This window comes from Momordica charantia (genome assembly GCF_013281855.1).
Source record: "Momordica charantia cultivar OHB3-1 chromosome 1 unlocalized genomic scaffold, Mcharantia_2.0 BLBB01000001.1, whole genome shotgun sequence".
NCBI classification, from domain to species: Eukaryota; Viridiplantae; Streptophyta; class Magnoliopsida; order Cucurbitales; family Cucurbitaceae; genus Momordica; species Momordica charantia.
In genome coordinates, this window is record NW_028275157.1 from 9,128,038 (window position 1) to 9,147,820 (window position 19,783).

The 19,783-nt window shown below is 36.5% G+C and overlaps 2 protein-coding genes and 1 pseudogene across 2 annotated transcripts; 2 read left to right on the forward strand and 1 right to left on the reverse strand.

Annotated features, from left to right (window-relative positions):
• The first annotated feature begins 1,224 nt into the window (after positions 1-1,224).
• LOC148213230 (uncharacterized) lies at positions 1,225-2,434 on the forward strand. Its single transcript, XM_088123701.1, has 4 exons — positions 1,225-1,647; positions 1,689-1,746; positions 1,897-2,036; positions 2,114-2,434. Exons 1-4 carry the CDS (start codon positions 1,225-1,227, stop codon positions 2,432-2,434), a joined length of 942 nt encoding a protein of 313 aa, XP_087979827.1.
• A 5,660-nt stretch (positions 2,435-8,094) lies between these two features.
• On the reverse strand, positions 8,095-9,094 carry LOC111022081 (uncharacterized). Its single transcript, XM_022299242.1, has 2 exons — positions 8,387-9,094; positions 8,095-8,273 (listed from the first exon to the last, which is right to left on the reverse strand). The coding sequence occupies exons 1-2, from the start codon at positions 9,055-9,057 to the stop codon at positions 8,240-8,242; spliced, it is 705 nt and encodes a 234-aa protein (XP_022154934.1). The 5' UTR covers positions 9,058-9,094; the 3' UTR covers positions 8,095-8,239.
• Positions 9,095-15,139: 6,045 nt separating this feature from the next.
• On the forward strand, positions 15,140-17,417 carry LOC148213231 (uncharacterized; annotated as a pseudogene).
• Positions 17,418-19,783: the final 2,366 nt, after the last annotated feature.

Genomic DNA, 19,783 nt, shown 5'->3' on the forward strand with positions numbered 1-19,783 from the left:
TTGTTACCAAGGTATATTCAAATCCCTTTTGAACAGTCTACACACATTCTCCCATCATTACTAACTTAGGCATCAGAATATTCATCTTTGTTTTGCAAGTCACCTAACTAGAAAAGAGATAAGCCTGATTGTTTAGACGGACATTCTTGTACACAAACAATACGTTGATCAAAAGAATATTTTAACCTAAACTATAAGTTCAAAGCATAAGATCAGATATTTCAAAAGTCACTAAAATTAACCCCCAATAAATTTAACCTTAAAAATATTGGGAAATTGAGATTTCTGACTCATTCCAATAACTACTTTGGACTTTTGACCCCCTTTTGATTTTTACCTATTTATGACCCCCTCCACCTCAGATTTCTGACCCCTCCCCTTATTTTGCTTTGTAAAATTACCAAGTTACCCTCAATTTAAAAAAAGAAATCAAACCCAGCCCTCCCCTCCTTTCCCTCCCTGTCTCGGTCCTTCCCCTCCCTCATTCACTATCTCGTTGTCCATCCCAGTCTTCATCCCGGTCTCTCCCTCAAGTTCATCTCCGTCGTTTCTTCTTCGTCTACCTCACTTCGTCTCTATCAGAGCTTTCCCCCTTCCCTAATTGAGGTAATTTTTCTTTCGAACTCGCGATCTTATTGTGAATGATTTTCTACCTTTTTTTTTATTCGTTCTTTGCGTGAGTGTGAATGATTTCAACCTTCGGCTCTATCTGAAGTAGCCAAGGTTATTATGAAGTTTGATTTATTGTTGCTTCCATTGTTTTGTTTTAATTTTTGACTTTCAGGGTTCCATCTCGGCTTTAAGCCTGGTGGATTTAAGACCGGGATGAAACCCTGAAAGTTCATTCCAGAAGGATGGACTTTCTGGATTCCATCTCGGGCCTCATCTCGATTCGAAATAGACTGGGATGAAGACCGAGATGGTATCCAGAAAGGCCATCCTTCTGGAATCCATCTTGGGACTCATCCCGGTTTGAAATGGACCGGGACGAGGCCCGAGATGGATTCCAGAAAGTCCATATCTTGTACTTCGACTTTCTGGATTCCATCCCAGGCTTCAACCCGGTCCATTTCTAAGCAATATTGTTTTGTTTTGTTATAGGAGATGGATATGACACTTAAGATCAACCAAGACGACTGGTTCCCGGCCGCGCTGTCAAATCTCGCTCACGTAGGGAAAACCTCTTCTCGTCTTAAGGCTAGGTTAACTCCCTCTCAATTAGACATGTTTAGTCAAACATGTTTTGGTCCGATTTTAGGGATGAACGTTGTATTTAACGGTCCGTTGCTCCATCACCTGTTGCTTAGAGAGGTGGAGGAACCTAGAGGCGACCTCATTAGCTTTAACCTATTCGGGAATAGGGTCTCTTTTGAGAAGCGGGAGTTCGACCTAATAACCGGTCTTAGACACACCATGAATAGGGTAGATGAGGATGTTCATAACCGGAGACTTAGAATTCTGTATTTTCAAGACAAGGCGAGTGTGAAGTGTTCGGAGTTGGAGAAAATTTTTTTAGAACACACATTCGAAAATGACGAGGACGCTGTGAAGATTGCTATAGTGTACTTCATAGAGTTTGCCATGATGGGCAAGGAAAGGAAGCAGAAAATGGACACGAGCCTCCTTCGGATTGTGGATCGGTTGGAAGTTTTCTGTAATTATGACTGGATTTCAATGATTTTTGAAAGGACTCTCTGGAGCTTGAAGAACGCTCTGAAGGACAAGGTCGAGGCGTACTAACAGAAGGTCGCTATGGACTCGAGCCATGTTGAGACGTATAGCTTGTATGGGTTTCCATACGCTTTTCAGGTTAGTGAAATTTAAATGTAATTTATTATATATTTATGTACCTGTGAAATACCGTAGAGTCTAACTTGACGTGACTGCAGGTTTGAGCATACGAGACAATATCAACCTTGTCGACTCGAGTAGCATTGAGGCTGAATGACGATGCTATTCCTCGTCTACTTAGATGGTCCTGCACCTATTCGCGTGTTTTTAATGTTTTGGAGCGAGAGGTCTTCGAGAACGTCAAGGTGAGTACAACATATTCTTATTGTTTTTAGTATTTAATATTAAAATTGACCTAACTATTTGTGTTATACAATCGAAGGTTGTAGTTCGTTTGGAGGCGACTGATGTCGAACGACAGCACATGGCTCGCGTTATGCATCCACCAGTGGCCCCTGTTGGACCTCCTGCACCCACAAAACTTGCTACAGAACCACTGACTACTACTTCCACCGCTCAGAAGTCTCCCGTTACTGGTGAGGTTGGGGATCCAGTTGAGCTCGATGATGTAGCAAAGGATGCTTCCCCAGTGGTTGATCATGTAACAGAAGATATTATTGGGACCGATGGAGGACAAGATCAATTGTTGCCACAGAAAGGGACGGAGAATGATCAATTGTTGGCGGCAACCACTGGGTCATGATCGGGATTGATCTTGTGGAGGGTGATTTAACCGTATGAGACTCACTACAGTCGATCACCCCGTTGGATGATCTCGAGAAGGCGCTCAAGCCAATGTGCACGATAATCCCGGCGATTCTTCATTGGAGCGGGATGCTCGCACTTCGGCCTAACCTGCCCACGGTGCCGTGGAGGGTCCAAAGACGTACTGTACCTCAGCAAGCCGGGTTCACAGATTGCGGCATATTTTGTGTTAGATTTTTCAAGTACGATGTAACTGGGTCAAAGATGGACACTTTGACTCAAAGTAACATTTCTTTATTTCGTCGTCAATATGTTGTACAAATGTGGGCTCGCAGACCCTTTTTTTAGTTGTAATTATTCTTTGTATCGATTTTTTTTCCACCGACCTAAATATGACCTATCATGATTTGTTTTAGCATACTTATTTTTAGCTGTAGTCACTGATGAACAGTAACATAACATAAAACACGTTTGTAATCATATATGAAAGAATAGCAACCTATTGTTCATGCATGTGCATGGATTCTTACTTGCGGTACAAGCTACCTATTCATATCTACCAAAATACAATGTGTTAGTCATTCTAATAAATTTTTGTTTGAGGTACATAAATGTCTACATATTAAAACGTAAATAGCCATAATATTACTACACAGTATTTAGTGGTTCGCGACAAGTTTTACGATTGTGTCCCGATGTACCACATCGACTGCACTTGCACGGTGGACGGACCTCGCCTGTGGAAAGAATCCTCACCGTCTGTCGCCGTCCAACCCTAACGACCTTCTTCGGTGGTTGAACATCAATATTCACAAACCCCGGAGAACTCTTCCATGTTGAGGATGAACCCACTGGAAATATTGGTTCTGCATATGCCAACATCCAGCTATTGACCGTGTACGCCTCATCGCATAGTGTGTACGGATTTATGCTACGAGAACTGGCTGCAGCAATAGCATGGGAGCACGAGACTTTAAAATAATCGAACTCTCGACAAGTACACGTCTGCGATTGGAAGTCAACGTCCCCATTGAGGTTCCCGTCGCGTACCTCAAAATTAAACTGGTCGATGTTCATAACAATGTGTCTCCGTGCATTATCCGAACCATCGGCAATCATTTCCTTTGTGTAGTCAGACAACGTACTCTGACGTGAAGAAGCAAGCGTCCGACGTTCGTAGAACCACCTCTACAACACACCTCTGATATGATCAAGTAATGCGATGACTGGCAACTTATGTGCATGCCTGAAAAGGGCATTAACGGACTCTGCAATAGTGGTGGTCATTTGTGAATATCTTAGTTTCGTCTGAAAGCAGCGAGCCCATCGTTCCTTTCCTATAGCTTCTAGATATTCCCTCACTCCTGGGTGTGCGCACAGTTGGACCCAGTTCTCATTGAAATATGACTCGTGAAATGCCTTCGCAGCCTTAAAAAATAATGCCTCCAACGCGGGCGTTTTAAATTTGGCCAGCAAGTTCATCTTTAGATGATGTATACAAAAGCAATGAAATGCAGTAGGAAATACCTCATCAATCGCTTTACAAATGGCGGCATGTCGATCAGAAATGAAGACCAAATTCTGAACGGTGTGGACAACACTCTTCAATTGAGTCATAAACCATGCCCATGATGCGACGCTCTCACTCCCGACTATTGCAAAAGCAACTGAGTATATTTGGTTATTCGCATCAACAGCAGAAGCAGTTAGTAATACACCTCCGTACTTCCCTTTAAGGTGTGCCCCGTCAATAACCAAAACTGGTCGAATGCAACACATAAAACCTCTAATTGATTGACCCATGGCCATGAAGACATATTTGAAGTACTTGCTATCATCCAACTCCAATTCAAATATAGTACCTGGATTCATGATTTTCACGGCTTCCCCATAAGCGGGTAGTAGCCCGTACGATGAAGCTGGATCCCCTCTGATAAGTCGGAGTGCTTCTTCGCTCGAACGCCAGGCCTTGTCGTAACTCATATTTACACCATACTCCTCACGAATATCTTGCATGATGTCCTTCGGCCTGTACGTGCGAGAAACATCAGTAAACTTTGATTGTACTAGATGACCGACCACCCAACTCTTCGCCTGCAAAGATCCTGTTTCATAACGGCACCATTGCACTTAGAGTGGACTGCGATATATTTCTTTATCTTAAACAGGTTGCAATCTTTAATCTTAGTGGCTCTAAGTCACCACGTGCAAGTAGGATCGATGCATCGCAGCAAGTATAGTTCCAGCGTATACTTCTTCACTTAAAACTGAAAGTTCTTCCGCAATGCAAGTAAATGCATTTTCATAACTAGTTCCTTCTTCGAGTCGAATACGTCACCCTCCTTAACATCATCGGTCCCAGCCGATTGGACCATGGCTTGCAATCTATCACCTTCTGACTGACCGGTGACTCTATTCCCTGCCATTTCATGGATGGCGTCTACAGGATATTCAGACATTGTATTATCAATTGTTACCTTTTCATGCTCATGTTGCACATCAAGTCGATCACTGGCGTACTCATTTCCATATTCCCCTTCGTCGTCTCCTTCTCCCATGTCGGTCATTGGACGATATGCTTCATCACTATCTTCATCCACATTTTCACTTCCATTCCACAAGTCAGTCACATCCCAATCATATGCCCTATCATCTCCCAAATTACAAGGAACAACATCTGACCCTAACGGTGTGAGAGATGCTATATCATGACCAATATGACCAAAGTAGGGGGTGGTGGGCGGGAAGAAGAGGGGTTCGACGACGAGGACGGAACTGACGGACTTGAAAACGAGGGTCTCGGAAATAAGGGTTTTGCAAATGGGGGGGCACAAGCTGAGGGAATAGGAACATTGGACACGTGTTGGCCTAAATAATATGGGAAAGAAGGCATGTACGGTTCATTCTGATGTACCTTCTTTGGCACGGTAGATATGTATAGCGGCAATTCAGAGACATTTTCACCAGTCAAGAAGAAAGTCAGGTCATCGTCGTCAGTTATTTCCATTACACAAACATTCGCCTTAAAATTATATACACGTCTAATTATGATATCTTCTTGTAATGGATTTATACTACTTAGCCTACATACATGTCCTAGAAATTCAGCATAGGTGATTTTTCTATCCACAGTCAATCCTCTTGTACGACCACCCACGTAATCCTTTTCAATATCTTTCCATTCTCCACTGAATGATATAAAAACACGAGGCATCCTGCAAATAGACCAAAACACTATAATTAAATACAAATCAATAAATTTACAAACAAACAAGAAAAATTCAAGATTTTATAGTTTATGGTCTCGGTCCCTATCCCGGTCCCGGTCCCGGTCCCAGTCCCTATCCCGGTCCCTGTCCCAGTCCCTATCCCGGTCCCAATCCCTATCCCGGTCCCAATCCCTATCCCGGTCTACCCCAGTTTATCCCCATCTCGGTCCCGATCCTGGTCGTATCTGGACATGAAGGACCGGGCTTGAGTTTACCTTCTATCTCGGTCTCAAACCTGGTTCTAAATTTCATCTCGGTACCAATCTCGGTCCAAGATAAATTCTAGATTTCATTTCTGTTTTCCGTAAAATAACGTTTTTTTCTAGAAAAATGATAAAATTTCGTATCATTACAAGTTTGAAGAAGTACAATATTCTAAAATGATGAAATGGACATACCTATATTGTGAAAACAATGGATTCGAGATAACGGATTATGTGGGGACCGATCGATTGGATAATGTGGGCCAACAATCACGTGGAGAAAATCTTGAGTATTGGAAAAAAAAACGTGACTTGCGTGTGTGTGGTGATTTGGAGTTGAAAAAACAAAGTGAGAATTGTTAAGTTGGTGGTTGGTGGGTTGGTTGGAAATTTATTATATCATAAATGCATTTATTATGAAATGAGGGCAATTTAGTCAATTTACATGATAAAATAAGGGGAGGGGTCAGAAATCTGAGGTGAAGGGGTCAAGTAAAAATCAAAAGGGGGTCAAAAATCCAGAGTGGTTATTGAAAGGGGTCAAAAATCCCAATTTCCTAAAAATATTAATGTAGATCTGATAATCAAACCATTAATATTTAAAATATAAATCTATTAAGCGAAAATAAGATGAGCATAAATAAGAAAATTTATTAAGGAAAACACAATTTTATTGCTGTAGAAGAGTTGTAATGAACTATCTTGGATATTACACATAAATGAGATTGAAACCAAATGGAAACATATTAACTTACATCTCAACTTCACAAACTTGGGTCAGGACCTTTTTTTTTTTTAAGCATCTTCACATTCTCAAACTTAGTACAATAAAAAAATTAAACTCAATTTTTTACAAACTATGCATTAAATTCAACAGTAGCTACCTTACCTTGATATTTGTGGCCGCTTCAATTGGAACTTTTGCAACCTACTTCGCCCATAAGTTATGGAATAAAGATTGAAACTATGACATAAATTTGGTAACATGGTATGGTATGCTAGTTTGTTCTATGGCTATGTGACCATTGTTTGAGTGAATTATAGAATTGATCTTGGTGTTAATTACTGAAAATTTGGTATCCATATTTGTTTATCTTGTTATATCCCAAGTTTTGTTTTCTTGTTATATTTGTTTCCTTAATCTTGTGGTCATTCTTCAGGAGCTTGAAGCAACTACGTAAAAGGAAAAGCTACGTGTACAGTGCTATTAAAATGTATTTCATGGCTGTTATGAAATTGTTATATATAAATTTTTATTGACATTACAAACTTTTATTAAACACAAATTGTGACCAAAAAAAACTGTCACAATTAATCAATTATCATATATAAAATTACAAACCTTTATTAAACACAAATTGTGACAAAAAAAAAACTGTCACAATTAATCAATTATCATATATAAAATTTTCGTGATAGTTAAAATTGTCAATATAAAAAGATTTTAATGACAGTTAAAAATTGTCAATATAAAGATTTTCATGACAGTTAAAACTATCAATATTAACCGTTAAAATCATCACTATAAAAGTTTTCGTGACAATTATAAATAGTCATTGTTATGTTTTTCTTGACATTTATTAGCAGTCGTTAAAAAATATTTTGTGACATTTATAAACTGTTGTCATTGAATTTTTATTGACAGGAAAATAAAATCTTTCATTGTTTTAATGACAGTTATAAATTGTAATTAAATGAGTTTCTGTGATATTTTTTAATTGTGATGGAAAATCTATTGGTGACAAATTATAACTGTAGTTGTAAATGCATTAGTGACAAATTTTCAAAATTGTCATGTTCTCCTTGATGCCTTAATATAACTGTCATGAATTATGTTAATGACAGTTTTTAACTGTCATTGAAGCCCGACTTTCTAGTGGGCGTTGAACATATATCTCTATGCTGATGACCATTGAAAAATTAACAGTTCATTATTATTATTATTATTATTTTTGAAAAAATTGTCCTTTTCTTGACGTTTCACTTCTAATGGTGGTCAACATAAGATAGGTGTTCATCATATAACACCGAAAAGTTTTATGGTACTATGAGAGTATATGAATACTCTTTCCATTCACTGTCTGCGGCGTCAAAATTGTATTAAAAATGAGGTGGGTCCATCAACATTAAAAAATTATTTATGACGAAAAAATCAAAAGGATATAGTATACCCGTAATACTAAAACTTTTCTCAGTCAACACCCAGGTATTTTCCTTTATTCATCCCACGTGGAGGTTTATTAACGTTTCCGTACCTCCACGTGTAGCTTTGCTTGTGGGGTATTCTCAACAGTATTTGCAATGAGGCAATCCATCTTACTAGACTTACCTTCATGATCTACAAATCGCTGGCAATAGATGTTGCCTACACGAAGGGTAACTATGTTATTAGAACAATCTTCCCAATGAAAATGAAATAAAGTTTTGGGATCAGCAGTAGCATTTTCTGCCTCTGCATTAACCCAATTGTGGTCACACCTCCAAAATTCATTGTTAAAATTTGATTGAATATGACCACTTGTATCATTCTTCTTGGCGATGTTGGGGCATTTGAACCACACTTCTGCTTCATCAGTGTCTTTAGCTGAGAACTTCAGATGTGGCTTTCCATCAATCACTTCCACCTTGAGGTATTTTTCATTGTCGCCCTTGAATGCAAGCCTCGATGGCCCTGATTGTTTCGGGGGGATGATATTCTTGACCACGAACACGTCGATGCGATCGGGATCGGGATCGACGGATCCTGCAAAGATGCAAAGAGGGAATTGGGAGGAATCCTTGGATAAACAAACGTACTTGTTGAGGTGCACATGGAGAAGTCTTATGGCGCTCCCATCGTCCACAGGGATGGCTTGGAAGAGTGTGCACGACGAGCTCGATTGGTCTTCATTTGGCTCGTTGGCTTCGGCCACGATCCAGTGCTCGTCGTTCTCGTATCGGCTCACCCAATACTTGTTGCTGTAGACCGATCTTATGTTGATGAACTCATCAGCTGTGCTGGCTGGCTCTTTGTGGAATTTTGAATGAGTTGAGAACTCATCTTCGGAGAATTTGAGGAAGCCATGGAGTTGTGGGTCTTCATTGTCGATGTAGCACAAGTATTTGTCGTTGTACTTGGACTGAAGGGCGAAAGTATTTTGCAATGACATGTTTTTTCTTTTCTTTTTTCCTTTTTGTCCTCGAATGATTTTGAGTCTGTGATTTCCACAACTCATATCGAGAACTCTATTTATAAGGGAAAGAAGGTAAAAACAATGTACATAGGATAGAAATAAAATATATTTGGATGAGGCTCGTTATTTGAGTTGAGCAACAATGTGACCAGCGTAAGTTCAAAACTTAAGACCTCAAGGACATCGGGCGGTCCGGGGACCACCTCTGTCCCAAATACTTACTACTGCTTCATCTTGCAAGAACTGTTTGTTTAAATATTTATTATGTTTGGAACAAATATTTATTATGTTTGGAACAGGGCTGGCTTAACGGTATAGAATGGTGTCATATTTTTCATATAAATATAATATATAGTATATATATACTATACTATTGTTATATAATTATTTTAGATTTTTAATTATGATTGAAATTTAAAATATAAAATAATATACTTTTCAATTTTTCTTATAATAATTGAAAATACAAATTAATAATATAAATAATTATCTTGAAAATCTATAGCTCATAAAATTTTCTCAATATTTTAATCGGATATCATTTCAAATTTGTTAGCTTTTATTTTTTTTTATCTTTTCACCAACAATTTTCTCACCCAAAAAAAAAAACTTTATAAATATACTAGGCAGGTTAGACTAATTTTAACATTAACCCACTCTCTCAGTCACTCTCAAGTCTCAACTTTTCGCCAAAGTAAGCATAGCTCAACGATAATTGACATATAACTCGAACCATGAGGTTGTGAGTTCGATCTCCCACCCCCACATATTGTACTGAAAAAAAAAAGTCTCAACTTTTCATGTTTAATCTTATGTGTGGTCTCACAACTACAATCATCAATTGCTAGAGTAGAAATAATTATTTGCTCAAATCAATTTAGCCGCTTCAAAATTCTAGGTTTTTTCATTCAAATTCTTATATTTTTTTTCTAAAAAAAATTATTTTATATTGTTGATTATTCAATACCTTGATATGTGAGATTGTTTTGATTTACTTACTTATAATATAATATTTCTACCATAAGAATAGAAAAATTGATTGTAATATATATGAAAGTTTTAATTAGAATATCATATATGATGATCACAATGGAAAAAATTGATTTTAATTGATTTATTGGTAGAAAAATGTTCCATTAGAGAAAGTTATTTAATTTTTTTTCCAAAAGATAGAAGATTCTAGACATTTTTATGATATTCATTGTACTAAAAAAATTGTCTAACGGCGAAAAACATGATAGAAAAATTGGCTAGCTTACCCAAATGATGTTGATATAGTTTATTGTTTTGTTGTAAGTTATTTGGTACTAAATCTAACATAGTCAAATTAGAAGATGAAGAAATTAAAAGACCAATCTTAGTTCTCGATGTAGAAGTCATAAATCTACTGATAAACACATATTATATTTAATATGAATATACTTGGGTTGATTCACAAATAAGGTATTGAACAATAATCACTGATATATGTATTAACAATAATTCAAAAATTAATTAATAAATTAAAAAAACATTAAAATAAAGTATTAACCAAAATTATTGTTGGTTAAAAATCTTAATATATTCTCTATTTAAGGCTTCTTTATCAAAGTATTGCCTAAGATCTCATATCATCTCCCCGTCAAATTCAACAGAATTAAACTCAATCAAACTCGAGTTGAAAATCTAGTGATAGGATTTCATTTTCCAAGTTTATAGATCACAAGTTTAGGGACCATGCATAATGCTTTTTAATCTAACAAAAACTATTAGTCAATTACAAGGTTTTGTTAATTTTGTCCCTCGTCAAATTAGAGAATAATATACGGTATCTACACGTGTTTTCATGATCAATTTATAGTTATTTTAATATGTCAAAACCTACACATAATCTGATTACGTTTTTAGTTTAATTAAAATACCAAAAAAACACATTAAATAATTACATTGTGGCCCATTTTATTAAAAATGCTAACATATTCTTAACATGCATGGTGAGCTATTTAATTTGAGAGTGGTTTGTAATTTAAACTAAATTATGGAAAAAATGTATATACGACAGAAATGAAAAAGTTTGTCTTTATGCATTGAATTTTATATATTTGTCGTAGAACTTAAAATGATAAGCCATTTTTCATTATTTTTTTTTCAATTATTTGGGGATGGCTTGTAGTTTAAATGGAATAATTAAAAAAATATCAATAGTTGTATATAGAAATTAATTAAAAAGAAAACTTGTCCTTATTCGTTTATATATTTTTCACATGGAAATGAAAAATTTATATATATATATATTTATAGATATATGTACCTATCATAATCTGTTTATTTAATTTGGGGGCGATTTGAAGATTTAATTAAACCATGAAACCACTTGTTTTCAACTGTATTGTGGATAGAAATGAAAATTTTGTCCTTATTTTGGTTTATAAATGTTTTAAATGGCTGAAAGTGATAACTTTATATATATATATATGTACCTTTCATAATTTTCTTATTTAATTTGAGGTGATTTGAAAAGTTTAAACTAACCCAGGTGATAGAAATGAAAATTTTGAGCCTTATTTATTTATATATATAATTAAATTAAAAATTTAGTCCCTGAACTTTTAGATGCGTCTAATAAGTTTCTCCACTTTAAACGAGATCTAATAGGTCCCTAATTTTAAAAGTTTCTAATAGATTTATAAAGTTTCAGTTTTGCCTATCTAATAGGTCCCTAGCCTATTCAACATTTTTTTATATTAATCGATTAGCTCAACATAAAATTATATTTTATATCTAATCAAATCCTAAATTTTCTTTTTGTTGTCTAACAGGCCTATGAATTTTAAAAATTTTCGAATAAGTCAAAGAATATTAGACACAAAATGAAAGTTCAAAGGACTTATTAGGTATTCTTTAAAGTTCAAGGACTACATATAAATTTTATAGTTCAGGAACTAAACTTATAATTTAACTTCTATTTTACATACGTGTGTACTCATAATCGTACAATTCACTCTACTAATTATTATAATTGCACTCACAAGCTCTTAATTGTAAAAATTATACCTAAAGGTGTCGTTTGTTTTTTGGGAATGTAGATGCCCAACATAACTTCAGATGTCTAGAATCTCATATGCCCAAAATTTTAGATGTTTGGAATTTCAGATAGCCACGTTTGTTTTGTAGAAAAAATTATAAGGATATCTGGGAATATTTTGATAGCCACATTTGTTTTGCCGGATTTATTCGTGGGAATATTGTACATTTACGTAATGTTCCAAAAATTCCCTTACCGGTCATCATATAATTTATATGTTAAATTTAATATTATTTGAATTCATATAAAAATTTTATTTTTATTAATTTAATATTGTGTTTTTATGTCAATTTTACTTTATGTTTGGTGACTATTGGTAGAGTAAAATAACCGAAAGATTACACACTAGATTTGAATTAAAAATAAATTAAGATATTATACCATTTACCAATGTTTATTTTATATCTAAATATAACATATAAATAAAATTGTATTTAGACATTTATCAATGAATTAGTGCATACATTTATTTTTAAAATAAATGAGAAATAAATATTATTGACGAAAAAATATTATAGAACAAAAATGAACCAAATTGTCAAAACAGCAGCATAATTCTTCAAACAGTCACACCTCTTGATCAATCACACCTATATGGGAAGGGATGCAATGCTTCTCTAAATAGTCATCTCATTGAAACAATATATCATGTAGAAGTATGAAGGGCAAAATGGAGAAGTAAAAATTCTCCTCCATAACCCCATTTAGATATAGTATATTGATTGGAAGGGACGCATTTCTTCTCTAAACATACGCCTCATTGAAACAATAGTATCTGGTAGAAGTATGATGGGCAAAATGGAGAAGTGAAAATTATCCTCCATAACTCCACTTAGATATAGTATATGTAGATACTGTCTTTGGTCCGGGCTTTCGTTTTAAAAAAAATTTTATTACTGATTTATTTATTATTTTATCATGTTTATTGATTTAATTTAATAAAACATAATTTACTTTATTATAAAATTTAATGTAAAGTTTTAACTAAATCAAATTAAGTTTTAAAATTAGATTTTATTTGAAAATAATTGGTTTTTTAATTGATTTTAAGATTTAAAAAAACAGTTTTTTTTCTCTCCTTTGATTTTTTCCTTCATACGTCTGTCCCCTCCCCTTCTTCTCCTCCCTCTTTTTTTCCCTTTCTTCTCCTCCCTCCCCTCCCCTTCTTCTCCTCCCTCTTTTTTTCCCTTTCTTCTCCTCCCTCTTTTTCTCTCTTCTCTTGCCTCTTTTTCTTTTTTATCGTTATTTTTAGGTGTATTTAAGGAGGGCTGCAGTGAGGAGGAGAAGGAAGACAGAACACCCATACAGAGAAGACGAAGAAAAATTCACTTCCTTCTTTCTCTCTACCATCACCTTCTCTTCTTCTTCACCCAGACCGGCTACCCCAACGATACACAGACTGCACACGTCCCCCGGTGATCACAAGTTCAGACAACCTGCACCACAGTAGTCCGGCACAAAGTTCTATAATCCCGACGGACAACAATAATATAACGAACAACTTCTTCAACCGACGCACGAATCACCGACAACCTGACTCCGACCTCGAGTGCTCCTTCACGGTTTCAGACCCGCGGGCACACCAAGGATTTCCTTACTGCAATACGTGATATAGAAAAAATTGTTTTAGAAATGATTTGATTTTTTTTAATAAATTTGTTTTAAATTTGATATATATATATATATATATATATATATATATATTTTTAAATAAATTTGTTTAAATATGATTTGATTATTTTTAAAATAAGTTTCTTTTAAATATGATTTGATTATTTTTAAAATAAGTTTGTTTTAAATATGATTTGATCTTTTTTAAAAAAAAAACAAGTTTGTTTTAAATATGATTTTTTTTTCTTTAAAACAAGTTTGTTTTAAATGTTTTTTTTTTAATTTTAAGGAAGTTTGTTAGAGTAATTTCAAATCTAAAACAAAATAATATTTTTATTTTATTATTATTATTATTATTTTTTCGGTTTTAATTTATTCTTTTTTTTTAACAATTTTTTTAAAATAAAGATTTGTATGATAAGAATTAAAGCTAAGTTGTATCATGTGGTGTTCGCATAGTGGTAGGTTACTTAAGAGTAATTCATATGTCTCAGGTTTGAGTCTTTGCTTACCTAAAGTAATGTTTTTTTTTATATCATTATTTTTACAAGACAACTATTTTAGATAAAATGTTTTTTTTTAATAAAAAAACTTTCGTTTTATAGAATTTCAAATGTTAAAACATTTATATATAATTTCAAGTAATATCTTAGGATGTTGGCATATTGGTATGAAGTTTATATATGGACTCTTATGTCACAAGTTCTAGTCTTGATGGGCCTTCCACTAAAATTAATTTTTATTTATTAATTTTTCTTTTCTACTAAATAATAATTTCGAAAACCCCAATGACAGAAATTTGATCTTTCCAATATTCTCGAGGTGATAATTTGTTTTTCTAATGGTCTTTGCACCACTCATACTTGTTGGTTCATATTTTATCGTAAAATATGAACCAATAAATTTGGGACATTTAAAATCAAACACAAAAGTATTTTTCTTTTTGGACCAAGTATAATAGGATAATTTTCGACAAAATATGGTATCGTTTTCGAATGGGTGTCGTAGGGTGCTAACACCTTCCCTACGCTCAACCGACTCCCGAACCAAAGTTTTGTTTTCGTAGACCAAGTTTTTTTAAATAGGTGACCAATCACACCTCATAAATGATTAGTGGCGACTCCAAACATTAATCTCGAAAGAGACCTGTCAGGGGATGACGTTGGCCGCTCCGCGTCGCGATGACAGCGTAAGAATCATCTTATAATGTACTGTAGGAAGATAGCAGCGTACGTCCAAAATGACAAATTGTTGATACACTGCTTTCAAGATAGTTTATCTAGTTCGGCCTCTCGTTGGTACATGCAGTTAGAGAGCTCTCATGTTGGCTCGTGGAAGAATCTGGCCGACTCATTCCTAAAACAATATAAGCATAACATAGACATGGCTCCAGATCGCTTAGATTTACAGAGGATGGAGAAGAAGAGTATAGAAAGCTTTAAAGAGTATGCTCAAAGGTGGAGGGACACGGCAGCTCAAGTCCAACCACCTTTAACGGATAAGAAGCTATCTGCCATGTTCATCAATACCCTAAAACATCCTTTCTATGATCGGATGATAGGAAGCGCTTCCACAAATTTCTCTGATATTATGACCATCGGAGAAAGAATCGAATACGGGGTTAAACACGGGCGAATAACCAGTACTGCCGAGGAGCCATTAGCTGCAAAGAATGCAAGTAATTCCAAGAAGAAGGAAGGTGAGGTGCAAATGGTGGGAGTAGACCGATACTCTTGGAAACAACAATCGTACGGTCGGACATCGCGATACACTCCGTATTATTACCCAACGCCATACAGGTATAATCAACCATTTGTGAATAATGCAACTTCACATTACTCCCCTTATGCATCCCAAAATTTTCGACCCCCAACCAGTCAAAATTTCCAACCTAGGGGTTAGCAGCATAATACATTATATACTCAAGGGCAACAGACTAATAGAGGGGCACGTAAACAGACCCAGTTTGACCCAATCCCCATGACTTATACTGAGCTTATACCTCAGTTATTTCAAAATAATCAGCTGACACCTGTACATGTAGATCCGATCCAGCCTCCATACCCAAGATGGTATGATGCAAATGCTCGTTGTGACTATCACGCAAGAGTCATAGGGCATTCAACAAAGAACTGCACTGCATTGAAATACAGGGTTCAAGCTTTGATCAAGGCAGGTTGGTTGAACTTTAAAAAATAAAATGGGCCTGATGTAAGTAAGAATCCGCTGCCGAATCATCAGAATGTCCAAATAAATGCAATCGAATGCCAAGGGATCGAGTCGAAGAGTAAGGTTGTCGATATTACAACCCCTATAGAGGAACTATCCGAAATTCTCTTGGGCAGTGGATATGTATCAGTGGAATACCTATGCTCAAACCTCAAGTATAAATGGTATGATGAAAGTCTGACGTGTCCGTTCCACGCTGGGGCAAAAGGTCACTCCCTAGAGCAATGCAACAGTTTTCAGATGAAAGTTCAAGAGTTGTTAGACTAAAAAATCCTTACTGTTGCAAATTCTCACCAGAAGAAAGGGATAAATGTCGTGGAGGATGTCTCAGTTGCTGAAGGCTCAAGTGATGCGCTTAAGCCAAAACGTCTCACCATATTTTACCGTGAAAAGCCAGATGCACCCAGCTGCAGTCGGAAACCAATCACTATCACGGTCCCAGCTCCTTTCGAGTATAAAAGTTCCAAAGCAGTGCCTTGGAAATATGAGTGCAAGGTAACTGTAGGGCAAGAGGTATCATCTCCTTCACTCCCTGGGAGGTTTGACACGAACTGGAAGATGTTATACACCGGATAGCCTGCTAAAGCGCGTGAATGAAACTACTAGTGAAAAGAATAAAGAGAAAGCAAGTGAGAAGAAAAAGGAGAAAGTGGAAGAGGATAAGAAAGGAAAGGCCAAACTCCACGAGGATGTCCATGATGAATTGGTGGAGGCAATTGTTGTAAAGGATGTAAGTTTTAAACAATCTGTGTCCGAGGAAGAGACTCAAGAGTTTCTAAAGCTAGTGAAGCAAAGTGAATACAAAGTTATTGAACAATTAGGTCGGACACCAGCAAAGATCTCTATATTATCTTTATTGTTATCGTCTGAAGCACATCAGAATACACTATTGGAGGCCTTGAAGCAGGCTTTCGTTTCATAAGACATCACAGTGGATAATTTGAGGAATGTTGTGGGGAATATAACGGCATCTAGCTCCATCACTTTTACATATGAGGAGATACCACCAGAGGGTACAAGACATACCAGGGCTCTCCACATCTCAGTTAAGTGTAAAAACTACCTAGTAGCAAAAGTTCTGGTTGAAAATGGATCTTCTTTAAACATAATGCCGAGATCCACGCTAGAGAAGTTACCGGTCAATATGTCCCACATGAGGCCTAGTACTGTGATAGTAAGAGCTTTCGATGGAGCTCGCAGCACTGTTGTTGGGGATATTGAGATCCCGATCCAGATAGGTCCTTGCACCTTTGACATAACATTTCAGGTTATGGACATCACATCAGCTTATAGTTTCTTGCTGGGGCGACCGTGGATACATTCGGCAGGAGCAATTCCAGCCACTTGACATCAGAAAATTAAGTTTGCGGTTGACCAAAAGTTGGTGATCATATCGGGACAAGAAGACATTCTAGTCTCAAGGCTTGCTTAGATGCCATATGTTGAAGCAGCAGAAGAAGCTTTTGAATCTTCATTCCAATCATTTGAGATTGCAAATGCTACAACTTTACATGGGAAGTTTGGTAGACCTAAGCCATGACTTTTAGGAGCCGCCTTTAAAGGAGACAATGGGAGTTTAGACAAGCTACTGAGGATGGCTAAGAATACAAAGAAGTTCGGGTTGGGGTATAAACCAAGTAGAGGCGACATCATTAGAGTGCGGAATCTAGAAAAAGTAAAACGACTCTCAAGATTTGAGAATGAGGAGCGTGATTACCCTAGGAGGACTGTTCCACCTCTCAGCCTCTCTTTCAGAAGTGCCGGCACAATCCATCAGGAGTACGATGAGAGCTCTGTAGTGGCAGCAGTGACAGAAGAAAGAGAGCAAGTCGGACCTTTTGTTTACCCGTGCCCAGACGGTTTCAAGCTGAGCAATTGGAGCATGTTAGAGCTACCGTCTTTTGTAAGTAATAAATCAAAGTAATTGTCCCTTTTTTTTCCTTCCCCTCATTTTCTTAATTAATTAAATTAATTTTCTATTTCCTGTACATTCCATCCAGACCTATTATTTGTTTATAATTCTTCCATATCAATAAAGTTTGAGTTCATTCACTTTGTTTCTTTCCTCTACTATTCTCTGGGCCAATTTATTCATTTATTTCTGTTTCTTTTCTTTTCTCCTTTATTATGTCTTAAACAGTAATACTGAGATTGAATGCGATAATGATTCGAAATACGAGCTCGATACACCTATATACAATATTAAATCTGATGAGGAAATAGATGACGAGCCCTCTGCTGAGTTATTGAGAATGCTAGAAGAAGAAGAAAAGATGTTGGGACCCCATGAAGAATTAACTGAGACAATTAACTTGGGATCACAAGCCGAAGCCAAAGAGATTAAAATAGGCACTCATATGTCTTCAGAGAGTCGCAAAAAGTTGATAGAGTTACTTCATGAGTATGCTGATATTTTTGCTTGGTCCTATCAGGATATGCCTGGTTTAGATACAGACATCGTAGTGCACAAATTGCCGATCAACCCAGAGTTCAAGCCGGTGAGACAGAAGTTACGGAAAATGAGGCCAGAAATGTTGATCAAGATAAAGGATGAAGTAAGGAAGCAAATCGATGCAGGGTTCCTTACGGTATCTAATTACCCAGAGTGCGTGGCAAACATTGTCCATGTACCAAAGAAAAATGGACAAGTAAGAATGTGTGTGGATTATAGAGACTTGAATCGTGCAAGTCCAAAAGACAACTTCCCGCTTCCTCATATCGATGTTTTGATTGATAATACTGCTGGATTCTCAACCTTCTCCTTTATGGATGGGTTCTCAGGATACAATCAAATTAAGATGGCACCTGAGGATCGTGAAAAAACCACATTCATTACGCTATGGGGAACTTTCTGCTACAAAGTTATGCCATTTGGGCTAAAAAATGCTGGGGCAACCTACCAGCGTGCCATGGTTACTCTCTTTCATGACTTGATGCACAAAGAAATTGAAGTTTACGTGGATGATATGATTGCCAAGTCAAACAGGGCGTGGCGCACACAACTATTTTAAGGAAGTTGTTTGATCGATTGAGGAAGTTCAAATTGAAACTCAATCCCAATAAATGCATATTTCGGGCAACCACTGGAAAAATCCTGGGTTTTGTAGTAAGCCAAGAAGACATTAAAGTTGACCCTGATAAAGTCAAAGCAATCTTTAGAGATGCCACCTCCACAGACGCAGAAAGAAGTCAAAGGATGTCTAAGACGACTCAACTACATCGCAAGGTTCATATCTCACTTAACAGCAACTTGCGAATCCATCTTTAAATTGCTCCGCAAGAACAACGATGGGGTATGGAGTGAAGATTGTCAAGCAGCATTCGATAAGATTAAGCAGTATTTGCAAGACCCTCCAATTCTTGTGCCACCAACTCCAGGACGACCCCTTATTTTGTATCTCACAGTGACTGAAAACTCAATGGGATGTGTACTGGGGCAGCATGATGATTCAGGCAGGAAAGAACAGGCTATATATTACTTAAGTAAGAAGTTCACCGATTGCGAGACTAGATACTCTCAAGTAGAAAAAACTTGTTGTGCTCTAGCTTGGGCTGCCCGACGTCTAAGACAATACATGTTGTATTATACCACATGGCTCATTTCAAAGATGAACTCCATAAAGTACATTTTTGAAAAGCCGTCTCTCTCGGGTCGAATTGCAAGGTGGCAGGTTCTCTTGTCAGAATATGATATTGTCTATGTGACTCAAAAGGCCATTAAGGGGAGTGTTTTGGCCGACTACCTAGCCCAAAAACCTATAAATGACTACGTACCGATAAAGTTCGACTTTCCAGATG